The following is a 20,343-nucleotide window of genomic DNA, read 5'->3' as shown; positions in this document are numbered from 1 at the left end:
ATATACTGTAGGCTAACAATCCCAGATCACATATGTCCTCCACTATGTCTATAACCAAGGCGTTCTTCTATGTGGCCACTCCAGACTGAGGAGTGGAGCATGGCTTTTATTGTGTTTGTGGATCTGACTTGGAAATGCATTGGTTTTGATATCTCCCTGACAACCAACAACAACCACTAATATGGCTGACTGTCCCTGCGGGCTCTAGGATATATGGCTATGGGATTTACATCCCATCGCCCGGACTTGATTCTTGATCACAGCTGTGTAATCAGTAGAGTGGAGAGGGACATTTATTTATAGTTTTAACTATAACTATAGTTTTATACATCACACAGCTTAGACATTTGGATCAAATCAGAGAGCAGACCTGTGTGAACGCAATGATATAGATAGCATATCTGAAGTGTGAACACTGCAGCCACAGCGCCTTAACATAAACATGGGTCTATTATCCTTCTCTCCACTCTGGGGACCCATTGGAAATGCATTGGGTGCTTAAAGTTAAACATTTTTATTTTTTTATATTTATACTACAAAACATTTCAAAACCAAAAATACAAGCACACTTGTCCTCAGTAAGCTGAACACATAAAAATTTGAATGGTGTTGAAAGGTGTAAGCGTTTAAGAGATGAAGCGCGCCAAAGTTTTGAGATACTGACTAGTATAGAAATAAATAATGAAGATAACATACGTGTGCTCGCCTTTAGGCGAGCCCACAATTACTCACAAGTATTCCCTCTTGTTACAAATTTGGGAAAGTAAGGGAATAAATAGAACTAAGTTGAACTGCAGTCTTTTCTATGAGGTTTCCTGGGATTTTGAAGGAAAGAAAACATGTCACTCTCCTACATGGATTAATTTATCTGTATGTTCCTTTGTTTATCTTTTCACTATTTGGATGAAGTTTAAACAATGTAATCATCCTTCATGTAATGTCATGTCATACAACCTCAGTAAGTTGTTGACCCTGTTTTACAACTTGTCTTGTTTTATTTAGGAGACCGGCAGCCGAGAAGCATATTGCTGTATAGTTTGACGAATTCAGGTTGGAGTGGTGTACAGAATAGTTTTGACTGATGTGTCCTGTACTTACTGATGTATCTCCCCTTTCTCCATTATGGTGACAGGGGTACAAAAAGGTCAGGTTTCAACAACTTAATCTCTGGCATGAAGTGATTTGTCACCTGCTGTCACTTCTGTGAAGTGAGTGTGTAGTTTGGGCCTGTCCCTACTCCTAAAGACAACGCTTAACATGTAAAGCCTAAATTATTCTTTGTCATGTGACCACGTTGCTTGTTGAAAATAAAGCAAATCCACAAGCGATGCGGTTCTGTGGCAAAGTATAAATTGGGCTTAAGCAAAGGTACAGGAAATATTTTTGTATATTTCACCAATGTCATTTCATACTTTTTTCAGAAGTAATGTAAATACATGCATACCATTCATATTGTACATGTTGAAATGAGACGTATAGGTGAGTTTGACAGACATCTGTTCAGTCTCCATTGTGTTTTCAATGTCAAGTCAGCTGTGGAGGGAAGCTAAGTACTGTTGTACTGTTTAATGGAAATGCTCAAAACAGTAAAGCTGAGATGATTCCCTTTGCTGAATCTTTGAAGTGAGAACCCCAATGAAGTATGAAGCTATTTGAACTTGTTCATTTAGCAAGCTGACACTGAAATATTTTGAAGCTGACACCATGTTTTTTCTCTTTCAGGCTGTCAGACTTGTGTTCATTTTGACCTAAGGACAGAATGCTATACTTAGTAGGTGCTTGAATAATGGGTTTATTGCAAATACCTGCTTGGTTTGACATATATTAACCAAAATCCCAAGTGTATTAGAATATAATGTTTAGTAAAGATTTAGGTCCAATTAGGTCATCTAAAAATGTTGTGCCAAAACATAGCTTAATCTTAAAGATGAAGAAAATGAACAGGTTAGAAATAGAACTATAGCCTATGCTTGACGTCAAATAAAAAGATTATCCATAAAATACAATCTCATGTTCAACAAAGCCCATGTTCTGGTCTTTGAATGAATGATATTACATTTCTTTGATTTGCTTTTTTCCATCGCACTGGTCAGGTGTGATTGTAGGGAGGAGCTCAGAAAAACTATGGATTGAAGTGTCTACCAAGGGATAAGCTTGAGTTAGGCTTAGTTTTATGTGGGTCATATTCTAACCTGGCTTGAGAACAACAAGACCATGGTTGTGGCCTAAACAAGCTATCTTTTCAATATACATTTTGTTAGTTGTGCAATATTTTCATAGGGAAAATACAAAACGAAATTTCCTTTTCCATCATTTTTTTTAACCACAGTTTCACACTGTTGGAAGAAAACAAGTTGTGCAGCATCTCTAATGCTGGTCTGTACATTTTTATTTATGAGATTATTTCCTAAAGGCTGTATATTACTTGTGGAGTTATCTGAACATTTCTTTGTGTTGACAAGTTTGTAGCCCAAATTGTGAGGGGTTGGGGGAGAGACAAAGAAGGGTGAATTTTCAGTGTTTTTGTGAAGTTTGCATTGGATGGAAAAGATGTGAATGAGTTATGCTTAATTGATCCTCCGTTGTATGATGGTGCCGCTTGTCACGGTCATACAATGAAGTATAAATTAGGCTTAAGTGCCCAGTTGTATAGTGTAGTTGGTATACTAGTCTTGTAGGATGTATCTGTCAAGTCAAGGTGTGTCTGTATTCAATTGTATGGTCTACCAAATTGCCATCAGTGTTGTATCTATTTTCTTCAATCCGTGTGTGTGCGTGCGTGCGTGCGTGTGTGTGTGTTCTCCCTGAAAAAAAACTACTGTTTTTTCACCCCATTAAAGCATCATCATGCTCCTTGTTCTCATTAGATTTTGGTTATGATTTCTTTACACACATATTCATGAGTCTGCCTGTGTGTGTGTAAGCCACTGAGTTCATGATTCAGAATTGCCTATGGACTTGGGTTTAAGGAATCACCTTTTAAATGATTTGATGACATGACCTACTGTAGATATTGTAGGATTTTGATTTTTTTCTAAGACGTGTGCTTTGTACTTCTAGATGTAGATGTAAAGGACAAAAAAAAAGAAAATAAATCTGAGTCTGATTTGGTGACTGAATGTTTATAGTGAATAATAGTAAGGCATGCCATGTAAATTATTTTACAATTGTATATGTCACGCATCTTTTGAATAAAATGTCATTGTTTCAGAGAATATTTGTCCTCACAATTAAATGCATATAGTAATACTGTAGTACCATGCAAGGGCAAATTGCCTATAGTTACTCACAGTAAAATCCTTTATCATCAATCCATGAGTACACACTCTTGCAAAGTGGGAAACGTTTTAAAAGTTGTTTTATTGAATACAGAATGTTTCAGTCCAACTTCCTTGAATATCAAAAGGCCTACATGATGAAGTTCACTTTCAAAACAACTTTTTTATAGAAGATAGTGTTGGAGACCTCTTCCTAGTTGATTTGTAGGTGTGCAAGAGAACTCTTTCTATTTGTAAATGAGTTCAATTAGATCATTTTGTTTGATTTGTAAACCACTGCATTACATAATATACTGTGTAATGTTTTTTTAAGCGTAATAAAAACAACTGCAACAGATTGCCATCTCATCTGGGCCAGCGGTTCTCAAAGTTGAGTCTGGGTGGCTCCTAAGGTTCCTTGAGGGGGTTTCAGGGGGTCCACAGCCAAATTAATTAATATAACTATAAAATCAGTTTAACCACTTTAACCTTATATGTTGGCTATTTGAAAACAAGCAGATCTACAAGCTGGGGATGTGACATGTTGTGAGGATGTAGATCTGCTACCAGGGATCCCTGGAACTAAATATTGTCATATTGGTTTGGATGTCCTTGACATGAAAAGGTTTGAGGACCTCTGTATTACACTATTACACTGGGTGTATTACCGTGTATAGCAGTGGTTCCCAAACGTTTTATCCCGTGAGTGACCCAAAAGAGAAATTAAACATTCACCCGGGACCCAAATCCAAACTAATGAAAAGAGCAGATCTACATGGAATGTATCAGATGTCTTTGCTTGTGTGTTTGAAAATGAATAGAATTCTTAAATATTTTTGTTTCTAAAACATAAAATTATATATTTCAAAAGGTTTTCCATCTTTTGAAATATAATGTTGTTTTTATATAAAATTGGTCCGTGACCCACAAATATTTGGGAACCAGTGGTGCTAGTGTAATTAAAAACCAATGGCAACAGATTGCCATCTGATTCTATGGGCGTTCTCCACTGTGTCTCTGTCCTTGGTGCTGGAGTGTGGTCATGTGACGCTCCTACTCGCCTGTGATGTCCTCCTCCTCCCCCGCCTCGTTTTTGATGCCTTTTTCTTTGAAAAGCGACACAAACAAAACGGCTTCGGCTGCACTTTCATTTGAACCAGGTAACAATCAAGAGAGAACGTTTTGTAAAGGGCTGCGGATTATTGCCCGGCCGCGGATCGCCATTTTTCAGTCACCACCTGATCTGACACTCGGTAGGCTATAATAATGGATACCGACTACTCTGGTTTGGAAAATCCGCTCTACGGCGAATTTAAATATTTTTGTAAGAAGATACAGGAAGCCTATAGGGAACTGAAGGAGGACTTGACACCATACCGCGATGATCGGTTTTACAGGTAGGTCTGTTACTGTACTGTACGTTGTGTATTGTGTATGTTATTGTGTGCTAAACAAGGGCCTATATCTATATCATGCAAATGGTAAAATGACTTCAACCGAAATTCGGTGAACAGAAAATGCTGCTAAATATAACATTGTGTTGCCAATGATGCTATTACACACATAACAGTGAGGACTGGTCTGGAGGTCATTGGAACATGAAGCCTATCAGTGGCAGTGCACCTTTTTTCTACACGAGTCAAGACGTTTTGTTTCAGAATGTATTCTACTGCATGATGTGGCCTTCAAGAATGGCAGGGAGGGGAAAAGAAAATACATGACAGAGTAGCTAATTGCCAATAACAATGCTACAATGCAGATAGATTTGTGCAGGTTCTCAATCATTGCCACTTAAAATGTGGACACGGCCACTCATCTTATGTTTAATGAGCCGAATCCATTCTTTAGGCCTATTTATTGATTCACATCGAAGGCAACAAGTGTTGCTCTTTTTAATCGGCAGAGCGAAATAAATGAACGAAAGTAAACGTCTAATCTTGGTTACGTTTGATTTGTTTGACAGTAGCGCCACGTTACATACTACATTGTAATCTTTTTTTGAGTGGCAATTCAACGATCATGTATTGGGTAAAATATTGAACATTGGTTTTTGTATTATGTGAGTTGTAGATCGGCTATTTGCGGCGCTCGACACCGTCGTACGGTGAAGTAGCGGTCCAGCCCCCTCCCCCTCTCCCCTAGTTACCACGTGACTGTAGCCCCACCCCACTTGATGACGTTGCATTCCAGTTGTCGCAGCAGGGCTGATGTACGCGGATGTGGATGGAACTCATCGCTGTGTATTTATTTATCTGCGTCTTCTCTCGCTGTAACGAGTGAGAATCTACCGGAATGGAGTTGTAAGTGTTTACATGATGAGTGCTTTAAGTTTGGCCACACTGGCGATCTGATAGGAGTGGAAACGGTGCGTTGCTTTACTTGGCATCGGCTTCCATCTGCTGGTGCTTGCTAACATTGCCATTATAAACATGGCAGCTATCAGTGTTGCAGATGCTCATCCTGGCTTTAGGCAGGTGGTTAGGTACTTGTATACTAAATAAATAACATGTATCTACTGTTGGCAACAGTAGATAACAGTCTGTTGCCTTGTGTTGGGTGTCTGCCCTGCTGGGTGGGTGTTTTCTGGTGTGGTGGGTGTTTGTTTATCAACAATCTTTTGTCTATGAATTCTGTCTCCCACAGATTGGCCCCCATGCGGCTTTACACACTCTCCAAAAGACATTTTGTCTTGGTCTTTGTCGTTTTCCTGATCTGCTTTGGCCTCACAGTCTTCATTGGTATTGCTGGTAAGTGAGAAAAACATGATCAATACCAACAGGGCAAAGGTATACGTCCAAAGACATAAATGAGTCATTCGGCCTGATTCCAAATGCTGTTTTAAGGACTGGTAACAGGCTATAGCTATGGACTTCTCTGGACATCTTGTCTTTGCTTTCCATATCACCCTATTAAGATTATTATTAATAATAATATTTTCAGTAAGTTTGTATTACTCACTGATTTAATTTTTCATCAAGCATTCAACAAAAAAGGGGGAAAAAGTAGAATAACTGTATACCTTTGCACTGTCAGTCTGACTGCTGATAATAAGACTAGTAGGACTGTTAAGCCTAGTGTTAAGGCTTTAAGTTTCACTGTAATGTACTGTTGACCAGCAACTTTCATGAGCTTTGATTTGATATGTGTTGCTTTGATATGACACTTGCTCCCATTTTCTTCGCGGACTGCTTGCCCCCAGTGTTTTACTGAGGTTACGGTTAGGAATAAGTTGAAGGTACGGCATAGTTACGTTTTACTGTGGTTACGTTTAGGAATGAGGTTAGGTTTTGGCTTAGTTTTAGTGAGGTTACGGGCGAGTATGTTTTGGGGCGAGTGTTCTTGTATTCCAAATGCTTACACATATTGCCTTTTTGTATGCCCCTTGATGCAGGTCCTCAGATCATTTCTGAGCAAGAGCACAGTGGTGATAAACTGCTTGTAAAGAATCACTCGATCAAGGTAAGATTATAAAATGGAAAAAATGCTTGCATTGCCACAGAAATCTAAAATAATTTCCATTGACTAGAAATTAATACTGAAATATTCTCCTCATTTACTTGCAATGTATGGCAAAACCGCTCTGCAGGAGTTCTTTTTAGCCCGTAAAAGAACGCAAACAAAGCTGATTCTGACAGTATAGAACATCACAAAACCCAGTAGTTTCTTTTTTATAAAAATCGTCTCCAGTAGCGTGGTAAACCGCCCCTCCGGAAATTACATTTTACCAGGCTACTCCTCCAGAGCCTGTTCACTGTGCAATATAAGTCAGTGAGGGTCATATCATATATTAATTTAAACCATTTATCTAATTAATTTATTGTATTATTATTTTCAGACTGGGCCCTTTGAGCTAAAGTCTCCTCCCCTTACCACCTACAATCAACAGCTATGGCTTACATGTCTAATGCAGGTTGAACACAGCAATGGTAAGACCACCAAGTACATAACGGATTTAAACCACTGACCATAGTTGTGGGTTATGCATGGGGTTCCCTGAATTTGATTTGATTTCTTTGTAAATTACTTCATCATAACCATGTAATACTAGCACATTGATCAGTTGTTGGTGCCATCTTGTGGTCCTGTTTTGGTTAGTGGTGGACTTCCAGCAGCACTTTGAGATCAATGTTGCGCTGAATGGAGTGTTGCAGGATGCCAGTCATGTGCCAGTCATGCCCATCAGCAACGACATCCACCAGAAGTCAAGAATGCTGCATTGTGACACTGTAAGTGTGAGTGTTGAGGCCATTACACAACAGGAGTGATGCGAATAAACCATTTGTAAATGTAATTTTTGGGGGGGAGGAAATAAAAATAATTAAACAATTATTACAAATAAATGAAAAGGGTAATTGAAAAAGCACGGCCCGCTCACGCATTGGAAATACAATATCAGTCATCAATGTATGACGAATATAAATAGCTCAGAAAATAGCTGATCTGCAAGTTCACAACGCATCACCTGCTATTTTTTCAAAAATATTTATATGTTAACTCAAAATATGGACTCCTGTTTTGTGTTTAAGCATGCAGTTGTTGCAGATTTGTGCTTAAATATACATCCATTTCAGATGGACACTTGACAACAATGTTTTAAACTTTACAAACTACCTGTAATCTCCAAAACATTTTGCTATGTTTCTCCCTCCACACAGAAATGTGATGAGATCATTGTGCTCCATCTGGGCTACCTGAACTACACCCAGTACCAGATCATGGTCAGCTTCAAAGGTCTAGAAAACATCACGTATGACATCAAAGTTAACTTTGCGGTAAGCAACTTCCACACACTTGCAGGAGACAACTTATATCGAAACTAGCTCAAGTTATCTGAGATTCTGCTTCTCCATGGAACAGCTCTAGAGATAGCATGAACTCGCATTTTCACACATTCACTTGTTTTCCTTTCTCCTGCTCTCTACCTATATTCTCACTTCACAGTGGAAAATGTACAATCCTACCTTCTCTCAAGTTGAGATCTGGTTCCGGTTTGTCTTTGTGGTTTTAACCTTCATGGTGACGGTAAGAGAACAGATGGCATTTTAAATCTTAATGATGTCCACATTATCAGCAAGTGCTTTTATTGACTCAGTGTCTAAAATACATACACAAGGAAAAGTGTTTGCACTTATTTGTCAGGCCAGCTATTCACAGTTTTTCATTTCAATCAAATGAAAAATACAAATTATTATGGTGGCATTACTTTAATGAACTCCTCGATCATTAAAACAACTTCTTATTGATCAGTGTTAAGGTCGTTGGGTGAAAGATGGAGGGTTAGGTAAGCCTACAATTAAGCACAATACTGGGCTAATCTAGCTAATGCATAGTGTTAGTGTAAGTGTATATGAGAATGGTTCTCTGATCATTGTTGACAGCAGGTGTGGAAGGGGGGTACTTCTGAACAGACCCTTGAAGGTGTTGTTTGCTTCATCACATTGACATAGTCAGAAATATTGCACTCTCACCAGCCTACAATTTCCTCCATTATTAAAGGCAGGTAATGATGTCTCACAGTCTTCATATGTGCTCATGCAAAGTAGCACTTTGGCAGTTGAGGAGTATGTGCACATACACAATTTGAAGCCAGTCAGGATGTTGCCTAGTTGTTGGCTGTTGCATTAGATTTTTAGTCCACACAGATTCTGTTAAGCCTCAAAGTAAACATTCAACCAAGAATGAACAGTTTGTGATGATGAGACTGAAATTAGTTAGTGTATTTCATCTTGTGTGGATTCATATATTGGTGAACTCTGTTTATCCAAATCTCACTCACCTACACTTACCAGTCATCTGAGATGTTTTATTTGTATCTTGAAATTCTACCCACTTACACACAGTAGCTTACAGTTAGGAAGTTGAAAATGAGGAACACTCTTGGAGAAAAGTTACAGATTTGAATGCACAGATTTGAATGCACAGACTATATTTATTATGTATTGGAACAGTGTTGGATACTATTTGTTTCTGTGTTGTATCTAATCTATATAGCTCTATCTAAGTACATTATGTTCCTGAAAGTTCAATTCATTTTTATTGTGTGTGTTTCTGTGTGCATATACATGTATGTACATATAAATGTTTTGATTTGCCTGTATGTTGCAGTGTTTGTTTGCTCATTCACTGAGGAAGTTTTCCATGAGGGATTGGGGGATAGAGCAGAAGTGGATGTCTGTCTTGCTGCCTTTGCTTCTGCTTTACAATGGTGAGTTTGAGTATGACACTATCCAAGACTCACTCTTTCTATCCATTGGGTCATGTAAAGTACATTTTGATATTCTTTTTTATATAGATTATAGAGCACTAATTACTTTTTCAAATGTATCTCTTAAACTGAAAAGAAGACAGAAAAAAGTCGGGGCTATATGGGGAGGTGGGTCATGACTCATGGCCCAATGAATTATTGTTCACCTATGGTTCAAGACACACAATAGTCTCTCAGGGAATGTTCTTTCACGTTGAGACATGAAGTAGATCAAATGACACCTGGGAGTTTGTACAGGAGTAATTTCTTGTGAAATCTGAAATGCAGAAGCAAGTTTGACTTATTGGTAAATATGATGGGAAGTTCTAGGAACCCTAGGCTGCAATGCCAGCCTGACAGCGTGTCGCGAGTTCCCATTCCCACCTTTGCTGTGTGTCACTCACCATTTCATGTCAGTCTACTGTCCTATTCAATAAAGGCATAACCCCCCAAATAAATAAATAAAAGTATATTATTGGACCTAAAGAAATATCATTAGTTAGAGGTATCAAATTATCGTTTATGTTCTAAAGATGATTACATTTGTCCTAGTAAAATATTGTTTTTAATTTCTTTTGGTTCCTTGAACCTGTTCAAAGCCCTAATTCTGTTCCTTTTCATGTGCAGATCCATTTTTCCCGCTGTCATTCCTGGTGAACAGCTGGTTTCCTGGAACATTGGATGCTTTCTTCCAGGCTCTCTTTCTGTGTGCCCTGCTCCTGTTTTGGCTCTGTGTTTACCACGGCATCAGGGTCCAGGTGGGTCCATTACTATCCCCACACCAGAACCTTACTCCATTCCTCTTACTGTTGTAATGATGAAGACGCTTTTCACCCTCCAGTCATTCAAAGTAAAAGTCAATTACAGCCCATATGATTTTTTATCTTTGCACAGGGTGAGAGGAAATGCCTGACGTTCTACTTGCCTAAGCTGGTCATTGTTGGTCTGCTGTGGCTGTCGGCTGTCACACTGGGAATATGGCAAACGTAAGTCTGATGGAAGGATTATTGATTAGAACTTTGATTATATTGTCTGATGGAAGGATTATTGATTAGAACTTTGATTATATTGTGTTTTCTCTAGATAGATATCCATTTACATTGTTATATTGCTGTTAATGTACTGACATATTATCTTGTTTATTATTGTGATGTTTTTATCTGCTTATTGTAAGTCGCTTTGGATTAAAAGCGTCTGCTAAATGCCTAAACTGTAAACTGTCAACATTGAAGACTATATTGTCACAATCTGTCCATGTGTTATGTTGTTGTTGGGAACTACTGATGAAATCCTTGCTATTTGTGGTGTATTTGTGAAATGATTTTCTTTTATTCTGGATTCACAGAGTCAATGAACTCCAAGATCCAACCTACCAATACAAAGTGGATATAGCCAATTTTCAGGTGAGTCACTTAACGATGCAGATCAAAATCGATCCTTGAAAGATGAACAAGCGTTTTAGACATTTAAAAGTTTGTCCTGTCAAATGGAGTGACCGGGCGACCCCAGCTGAAAGCTAAGCCCCTTTTCACACTCATTAAATCCATTTCGGTCACGAACAGGAGGCGAGTTTCTAAATTCTAGGAGAGCTAAGGCAAGGAGCACTCGTTTTCTCCAGCGTCGGCAGGTTAGCTACTCAGAGCTTTAGTTTCAGTGAGGTTGGGTTTAGGGTTAGGGTTAGAGTTAGGCATAGTTTTACTGAGGTTAGGGTTAGGGTTAGGGTTAGGGTTAGGTTTAGGCATAGTTTTACTGAGGTTAAGGTTAGGGTTAGAGTTTGGGTTAGGTTTAAGTGGTCGCACCTCCGCGCGGTCCAAGCGAACAAAAAGGAGCGCTCCCTAGCTCCAGTTCAGCCAATCACAAGCTTCAAAAATGAGTCTGGGCGTGGTTTTGCCTTAGCTCTCCTAGAATTTAGAAACTCGCGAACAGGAGGTGTAGAAAAACACCAGTACAAACACCATACATGTGGTTAATTTAACAGATAGATTATATATTCTTCATATTTTGTATGGTCAGTGTATGCTTCTTCACCTAGTCAAATCCCCATGTTTTCTCTAAAGGGCATGAAGATCTTCTTCCTGATTGTAGTGACCCTCTACATTCTCTACCTGATCTTCCTGATTGTTAGAGCTTGTTCTGAGCTCAAGAACATGCCGTACTCAGGTAACCCTGTGTGACACACACTTCCATGTTGATCAGGCTTTTCTCCCATCATTATAAAAAGCTCATCGTGTGCTGTTCTTTGTGCCGCCAGATCTCCGCCTGAAGTTTTTGACGGCGCTGACATTTGTGGTCCTCGTAATAAGGTGCATTTCGAAGTTCTTGGAACTAACAAGCGACAGAAGTCAATGTTATATCACTATTGATGAGCTGTTTGTCAGGTCAAATTGGTGCTATAATGCCTATCCCATTCTCTCCCTAGCATGGTCATCCTTTACCTGAGGTTTGGTGCCAAGGCCCTGCAAGATAATTTTGTGTCTGAATTGTCTACCCATTACCAGAACTATATCCTTTTACCCAGTGTTTCCCAAAGTGGGATCCAGGGACCCAAGGGGTCCTTGAGGGGTACCCATTTCTATTTCCTTTGCTGTGAAGATGTTCATTTATTTCTCTTTACCTGTTTCAGTTTGTAATGATTGCTCCTTAACTCTTGACATACCAGCTGAATTCTTATCATTCTATGGCCTGCTCAACTTTTATTTGTACACATTAGCATTTGTGTATTCCCCCTCTAAAAATGCCCTATATGGTAAGTAATACAGCTTTATTCTTTGTTGTTGGAAGAGAAATGTTTTCTGCCACAATAGATAAAAACTTGTGTGACATTTTGTGTTGTGTGTCCCAGATTCCCAGTTGAAGGACAATCCTGCTTTCTCCATGCTGAATGACTCAGACGATGAAGTTATATACGGGTGAGTGTTTGTGACAGTAGTTTAAAGGTGCTTTTATATAGGTTAATTGTCTCTATATTCTCATATTGCTATACAGTGTTTGTTCAGTAACATGGGTCTCTCCATCTAGTAAAAGTAAACAGAAATACATTTTCAGGTTTGATTCAATCCAACTTTGTTTTAACCAAAACATATCACTTACATCTGGTCGGTTGAGTGGCATATGGAAGCTCACACTTGGGCTGTGATAATTGTATATTTTAATTTAAAGCTGCAATCCATAATGATTTATCTCCTATCTAGAATTCGAACCTAGATCTTACTATCAAGCACTGAAGAAAGAAAGCCTGTTTGGGCAGGGAAGATATTACCTGTAATGGTTCCTTCTAGCTCCCCCCCATCAACGCACAACAATACCATGTTTAAATATGGACATCAGCACCCAAGCATCCGTATTGTGTGTTGATATATTTTGTGCATCCCTATTGCATACGGTTTTGCATGTCGAACAAACCTTAAACCATTTTATTTCTCTTTGAAGGAGTGATTACGAAGAAATGCCTTTACAAAATGGCCGTGCTATCAAAGCAACTGCCAAGTACCAGGACGAGAGTGACAGTGACTGATCTGAGCTAATCCCAGAGTGCCTGGCATGTCCCGTCTCTTCTCCCGTTTCTCCACTGGAATCTTAAAGGTGTGGAAGAGTACAACAAACTGTCATGTGTAAATAGGGAGTATTTGCATTGGTAATGCAATGTAAAATACAGTAACTGTACATAGATATATTTTTTAAGAATAAATTCAACATCTACTGAATGTAATTTCACTGAAATTCAAGCAGATATATTTGTTTGTCACTAAATGTAAGCAAACTGTGTCATCAAACTTTCAATACTTTCAATAGTCCCCCCCCCCCTCCCCATAACCAGCATTACAAAATTACAAAATGATGGGTACAGAAACTGTTTGAAAGGGAAAAAGTGCCATTCATCATGGGATTTCATTACATTATAAGAATAATCTAAGTTGTTTTTAATGCTTCATTTGTATTGAAACACTACTGTCTGTGCTTGCACTGTTTGTCATTGCCTCATAGGCTCACTGTCATTCTGAGAATTTTGAATATTGGTGTTGCAGCTTAAAATATAGTTTATATTGATAGCACATTGAATGGTGCGAAAAGAAATGGTTTATGCAGACCATGTGTATTGCGGTCGGCAAGCATTATTTTTATTCATTAATAATGGAGTGCCATAGCATTGATGGCTTCCCACAGCAAATCATTGTTCTCAGATGAGTTCTGCAACTAGGGAGAGCCTTGAGCCTAATTTATACTTTGTCATACAACCGTGTTATGCAACTGTTATGGTTGTTACTAGATATTTGAAAGGTCCTTCCCCATGCAGGCCTTTTCATATTGTTGGAACACTGATCGGTTGTTGATGCAATGTTGCGGTACTGTCTTGGTTCGACTTCCAGCAGTAGCCTACTGTTTAAAAGACCATGTTGAGCTGAAGGGACTGTTGCATGATGCCAGTCATGTTATGCACAAGTCAAGAATGCTACATTGTAGCACTGTGAGTGAGTGTCAGATAGATGTCCCCCTAGAAAGGACTAAAACCCGGCAGAATGCCCTCCCTCAAAACTTGACTATCCAACCATGACCACTCAATGCCTAAAACGTAAAGTACCATATCAGTGTAAAGAAGGACCATACCAAATCTCTTGATGGTCGTCGTCCAAGGCACTAGTCTTATTCATATGGTAAGCGGTAAGCGCTATTACCATTATTTTTTTTACTTTAAAATCATTTAGCAGTACAGTTGTGCAGGGGAAAAAATAATTAATGGAGTGGGTACCACTGACCTCTTGCCACTTTGTTTTCTTTATTTCCAATTCATTCCTTGAGAAGCAGCTTTATGATTGCACTCCTTGAGTCTAAATATTAACTTATTTTGCCTGAAATTGATGGCATTTGATATATCATTAACAAATATTAAGGACCACTTATGTGTCATGTTATTTGTGTCTTATTGTAACCCTGCTGATTTAGTTGCACCTTTGGACAACCAATTCTGAATTATTTTTGCCTTATCTTTATTTGTCCTTTCTCATTGTGTGAAATTCCATGTAGGAAATTATATTACTGTATTGTGTTACCTACATATCTGTTGCCATGCCTCTATCATTTGTTTTCAAATTTGAGCTTGTGGGTCTTTTACAGCTTTCCTGAATCAGAAGTCAACTGTTACTTAATCACACTATCTGAGAATGTTTTATTTAAGAATGGTGCCTTGTTTTCACTGCAAACCAAGGTTTTCTGCTGAATACTGTTTCAGTCTTAAATGTTGTGGAAAAAAGCTTTGATGTTTATGTACATGATGAGTATGAATGGACTATATTGACTTTAAGTTTGAATTATGTGATCTCTGCTGTTGGAGCATGGAGACGATATTTGTTGCTTTAAGAAATCATGTACATGTACCATTATGTAATGTCACATGTAAATAAAACTGTTGCTATAAACAAACAAATATATGTAACATTTTTTTTAATTTTTGTGGTATTTTAAGTTCTACACACTGCAATGAGACAATACAAATGAATACAAACATTTTATTCAAGTATTGGACATGGGAAATTGGTCTTACACTACAGAATGCATCATCCACACAAGGCTGGAGGTAAGTTGTTCAGATGGCGAGTCCAAATACACTGACGATGCAGTACATGGACTTGTTCTCCCATCTTACTGTACAGCTACCTGTTGAGTGTAACACGCATTATGTCCCAGAGGCAGCGAAAGAATCTCAGTGTTATTTACTTTGGAGCACAGATAATGTTCTACTGATAGGCCTATATAATGTGAGACTGGGAAATGATAGATGTGCATTATCATACCATCTGTGGAGTTGTCCCAGAAGCATGAGCTGGCTGTTTGTAGACCTGCACCGTTTTTCTGCATGATGATACAGGTTACTGTGAAGAATACATTAAACAATCAGATATTAATAGTCATATTGACTACAGGTTACAGTGAAGGATACACAAACACATTCATATCCTGTAGTGATGACTACAGATCACAAAAGCCATCATGTATTTAATTCAGTCAGGATCCAACTAACATACCAACATATTTGAATGGCTTTCCAAGTTTGCTGAGTTGACTGAGGCACTGCTCCACAACATTGGACGTCCACTGATTGACTCTGCTGTGTTGATAAGCATTTCCTCCGATGGCTCCTTCTACTGCCTTTAGGAATAATTCAACAAAAGAGTAATTCATCCTTGTCCAAACAAGTACACGTGACTCATTAACGCAGACCAAATTATGTAATTTATTTATGTCCAGAAATAATGAATACGAGTCTGAGATATGGTATTAGCCACGGTTGCTATAGCAACCGGTGTATATAAACAATTGTGTTAGCCACTAGCTAATAAGACAACATCATGAGAGATGCATGCAATTCATACAATTCTACAGCAGATAAACCAGAATACAATAAAACTGGTATTTATACCTCTTTTATTACTGCGCTCACTTCGTCCACCACAAACGCAGTCTGTAAATAAAGAGTTCAGATCAGAATCAGATTGTTTTCTAAGCAATGCAGTAGCCTACACTGCGCGTTCTCGCCCTCAACGTTGAATTCATCAGAGATAACAATTATGCTGCGGATACACAAATAGTTTAAAAATAGTGTGCTCGCCTACCTCTTCTGCGGTCTGAAACTCGTCCATAATATTATAAACACTAACACGGGTAACGTTCACAGCGAAACTGCATGTCAGAGTCAACTGAAAATGCGCATGCGCGCTGGTGGCAGCCTGGCCCCTGATTGAAACGCAAAGTGCAATTATCATGAAATCGCGCACACACGTTCCCACTAGGCCCAGGAAGAAATGCCACTTAATTTTTTTTAAATCAGCCTCATGGTGGCGCTATAACAGCCCGATTTGTGGTTTTACCTATAACTCCACCGATCAGTTTCAAACTTTGTAATCGCACTCCTAGAGGCTAAGGATAAACCTTTGCCCTGCATTTTTCACATCAGCCTTTTATAGCGCCACCTTTGGGCCGACTTATGTAAAACACATTTTTGGATATTTCTTGAGATTTTATCCAAAAATCATGCAAATCGGTACACAGTATCTCTATAGTCATGTGATCAAGTCCGATCCGTCTGATATTTCATATTCCATCCTGATTGGCTAATATTAGCTTCCAAAGTTTGCAGGATTGCTCCGTTTTTGAACAAAATGCCTCAAATCATCAACGCAGCTTGCGATTACCGTGACATTTGCCACACATATTCCCACTAGGTCAAGGAACAAATGCTACCTTTTTAACATTGTCCTGTTATAGCACCACCAGCAGGTAGACTTTAGCAAAACACATTTTTGGAACACAATGCTTGAAATCATGCATGCAGCGTCCGATTGCCATGAAAGATCTAAGGTGAAGAACATATGCCACCCTTTTTACATTGGCCTATTATACAGTAGCACCACCAGGACGCACAGCCTGGTGGAGACCTGTGCTCGGAAGAGCACTGCTTCTACCACTTTTTCGAGTCACGTGTTCAAATACTGGATTCTGATTGGCTAAATTCCGGAGGTTATGAGAGAACTACTGCCGCAAAGTTTTGTGAGGACTTGTCCGAGATCAATGCGCCTCAGTGTACATCCGGGGACTTCAGGAGGTCCTTTCCCCCAACCAACAAATGACGGTGGCAACGGTCCTATGTTCACTAACGTGCATGCTATAGTCGCCGATTTATTTGGATCCAATGCAATCCGCCAACTTTAAAGCCCCTTTTCTCTGAACCTATGCCTTTCTGGAAGCGAACAGCCTCTATTTACGGCCGGAACGGTACTTCTAACTGACGTTAGCTTAGCTGTAAGCTAGACGCATGGATTAGTATGGAGTTGGCGCCATCTGTTGGTGAGTAGAAGATGTTGTTGGTGGAACTATCTGCTGTCTCGCGGAAGTTTTATAGGCAATAATGATTGTAACTTAAGATCCTTGCAAGTTACAACTATGTGTTTTCTTTCATGTATAAGGGAAAAAGTGGTAGAAAAGCTATTTACCACTCGGGTCGGACATTATGCTCTGATAATGTCCTGTGTTAGGGTGTTATCGGACTCGGCCTTCGGCCTCGTCCGATAACACCCTAACACAGGACATTATCAGAGCATAATGTCCTCTCACTCGGGGTAAATTGCTTACTTCTAGTTATTAGTGTGGTTGCCCAACAAGGCAAGCAGACTATAGTAATTGATCAGCTTTAATGAGGGGCTAACCGCTCCTACATCTGGCTTTGTCTGTTTGTCCCGTGTCTGTCTGTATGTATCTCTCTCCATCGGAGTCTCCAATCTTTCCGGTTCCCGGCCAGCTCCGAAGAGCTTTCAGCTCCCGCATCCTTCTTCAGGACGTCCACATAAGTTAACGCGGAACGTCCTCGCGATCGATACCCGCGCGTTGGTATCGCCTGCTGGCCGGGAGCTCCCGATGTCTGTGGCAGTGGCCGGCCAGCTTCATTCTCCTAGCTTCTACCTTCTTGCTGAGCCTCGGCAGTTGCCTGTACAGGTCCTTGTTGGTAATATGGATGTTCTGGTCCACATGTATTGTCATTGGTCAATCAGTCACATTGGCCAAGCTTTGCGGGACGCTTAAAAATTAACTCATAAATAATGGATTTGAGGATTGGTCTAGCTTTGTCACAATATAAATAGGCAACACACTTTCCCAGAATTGCACATGTGTGGTTGCCTGAAGGGGTACACACTTTAGGGAGTAACATTTAGCCAATGAGGAACCAGCATTCTTGTGACGCCTTTATGCGGCTTCCTCATTGGCTAAAAGCAGTTTTTGCTGCTTCCTCATTGGCTAAATGTTACACTATAAACTCTGTGACATATGCCAACATGCAAAAACAGCATCCTCATTAGATACATGTTACTCTAAAGTAACACCATTGACTTGAATGGGGAAAATGCAAAAATCACCAACCACACTTGCAATTTCACAGAATTGCATCTTTCTAGTTATTTGCGTTAGCAGAGAGCGTTCGGTGCTGTCTGTTTCCGGCAGTCATACGTCATCGATGATGGATGTTATAGATTACTGATGTCACAGGCTGGTCACATGAAACCTGAGATCCACATTAGAGCCACAGTATTTCTATGCGGAGTGGATCTCGAGATCTATTTAATTTGTTATTTCCTCAACCGTTCTTTTTGACTATGAATGTTAAAGCTTAACATAACATCTCATTGATGACTTGTAAACCCTCACTGTGTAATGGAGAGACTGATGCATAAACGTGTTATTTTAATGTCTTCACTGGTTGTGAGGCTCGGTCTGGTGTTTTATGGAGACTTTCAGGACAGAACCATGGCTGTGAAATACACAGATATTGACTACCATGTGTTCACTGATGCTGCCATATTCATTACTGAGGGCAAGTCGCCCTACAACAGATCAACATACCGCTACACCCCTCTTCTTGCCTGGTTACTGACTCCCAACATCTACCTCAGCCCCGTATTTGGCAAGATCCTCTTTGTCCTCTGTGATGTACTGTCAGGCCTCCTAATCTTCCAGCTCCTCTGTCTGCGAGGCGTGGACTCCCAGCAGGCATGTTGTATCTGTTCTCTATGGCTCTTCAACCCACTGCCCATGGGAGTGTCCAGTCGAGGGAACGCAGAGTCCATCCTGTCTGCTCTGGTACTGGGTACACTACTCTCTATGGAACGGAAGAGCCTGACGTCTGCGGCGCTACTCTACGGCCTCTCGGTCCATATGAAGATTTACCCCGTTACATATGCCCTGCCCATCGCTCTGGCCTTGCGAACGCCAGCGCCCAGAGCAGAGGAGAGGACGGAGGCGAGGTGGAAGAGCGCACTGGCGTTCATTGGAAGCTTCCTCAACCAAGAGTTGTGCTTGTTCATCGCAGTGTCAGGAGGAGTGTTCTGTGGCTTTACTGCGCTCTTCTACCACATATACGGTTGGGAGTTCATCCATGAGACCTACCTGTACCACCTGACAAGACGGGACACCAGACACAACTTCTCCCCCTACTTCTACATGCTTTACCTCACAGCGGACAGTGGTTGGAGTGTGTGGCTGGGCCTTGCAGCTTTCCTGCCTCAGCTGGGTCTTGTGTTGCTGGTGTCCTGGCCGTACCACACTGACCTGGCTCTCTGCTGCTTCCTGCACACGGCCATGTTCGTCTCCTTCAACAAAGTCTGCACGTCACAGTACTTCCTCTGGTACCTGTGCCTGCTTCCTCTTCTCATACCTCAGCTGAATCTGTCACCAAAGCAGGGAATTGCATTGTTAGTTCTGTGGTTCACTGGCCAGGGTGTGTGGTTAGGGCCGGCTTACCTGCTGGAGTTTGAAGGCTACAACACGTTGCTGTTGATCTGGCTGGCTGGTCTGCTGTTCCCGATCATCAACTGCTTCATCTTGCTGCAGATTCTTGCCCATTATAAACCAACACAGACCTCACAGAGACTAAAGGTTCACTGACAAAGGTTTTGAAGGACTTCGATCCTTCCTTGGATTAAAAATCATACCAATTTGAAGTGAGCGGTGCTGATGATGGTAGACCCACATGACGTGGCTTTGTGTTTTTTCAAGGGGTAGCCCATGGTATCAAATCAATACTGATGTTGTACGTTTTCACAGATTCCCATAGGGAAAATGAATTTCAGTGTTTGTGAGATGTGTTACTAGACACCTTTACAAAAACATTGGTGAAGAAACTTATTGGTAAAGAATTTATTTATTTAAACTAGAAAAAAGCCCCCTGCGGGGGCCTGGCCCCTTTCCTATGCGAAAGTCCCCTGCACCCAGAGATGGATACAGTCCAGTGGGCAGCTAAGCAATACAAATTTAGGATAGCTCAACATTAAATATGCAGTTTTTTGCAAAATAGTGTAA

General features: G+C 40.1%; 3 protein-coding genes across 4 annotated transcripts; 2 read left to right on the top strand and 1 right to left on the bottom strand.

Annotated features, from left to right (window-relative positions):
- The first annotated feature begins 5,446 nt into the window (after window positions 1–5,446).
- Window positions 5,447–14,885, top strand: tmem181 (transmembrane protein 181). 2 transcript variants are annotated; one of them, XM_080745123.1, is made up of 17 exons: window positions 5,447–5,557; window positions 5,901–6,004; window positions 6,649–6,716; window positions 7,093–7,183; window positions 7,353–7,483; window positions 7,913–8,029; window positions 8,199–8,279; window positions 9,363–9,462; window positions 10,129–10,259; window positions 10,396–10,487; window positions 10,847–10,904; window positions 11,559–11,661; window positions 11,753–11,804; window positions 11,921–12,003; window positions 12,158–12,247; window positions 12,344–12,410; window positions 12,931–14,885. In XM_080745123.1, the coding sequence occupies exons 1-17, from the start codon at window positions 5,550–5,552 to the stop codon at window positions 13,013–13,015; spliced, it is 1,461 nt and encodes a 486-aa protein (XP_080601249.1). In that variant the 5' UTR covers window positions 5,447–5,549; the 3' UTR covers window positions 13,016–14,885. The 2 variants fall into 2 exon arrangements, with proteins under 2 accessions (XP_080601249.1, XP_080601248.1); XM_080745122.1 differs by having other exon boundaries at window positions 7,353–7,489.
- Window positions 14,886–14,987: 102 nt separating this feature from the next.
- On the bottom strand, window positions 14,988–16,170 carry dynlt1b (dynein light chain Tctex-type 1b). The gene is made up of 5 exons (XM_080745129.1): window positions 16,110–16,170; window positions 15,917–15,958; window positions 15,522–15,645; window positions 15,291–15,368; window positions 14,988–15,153 (listed from the first exon to the last, which is right to left on the bottom strand). The coding sequence occupies exons 1-5, from the start codon at window positions 16,134–16,136 to the stop codon at window positions 15,083–15,085; spliced, it is 342 nt and encodes a 113-aa protein (XP_080601255.1). The 5' UTR covers window positions 16,137–16,170; the 3' UTR covers window positions 14,988–15,082.
- Window positions 16,171–18,732: 2,562 nt separating this feature from the next.
- Window positions 18,733–19,929, top strand: LOC308301065 (GPI mannosyltransferase 1-like; the record flags this gene model as incomplete). Its single annotated transcript, XM_080744963.1, has 1 exon — window positions 18,733–19,929. One exon carries the CDS (start codon window positions 18,733–18,735, stop codon window positions 19,927–19,929), a length of 1,197 nt encoding a protein of 398 aa, XP_080601089.1.
- Between the last annotated feature and the right edge of the window lie 414 nt (window positions 19,930–20,343).

Source organism: Nannobrachium achirus (assembly GCF_963921795.1).
Source record: "Nannobrachium achirus genome assembly, chromosome: 16".
Classification (NCBI taxonomy): domain Eukaryota; kingdom Metazoa; phylum Chordata; class Actinopteri; order Myctophiformes; family Myctophidae; genus Nannobrachium; species Nannobrachium achirus.
Note: the sequence above shows the minus strand (reverse complement) of the source record. Positions and strands in the feature narration are given on the sequence as shown.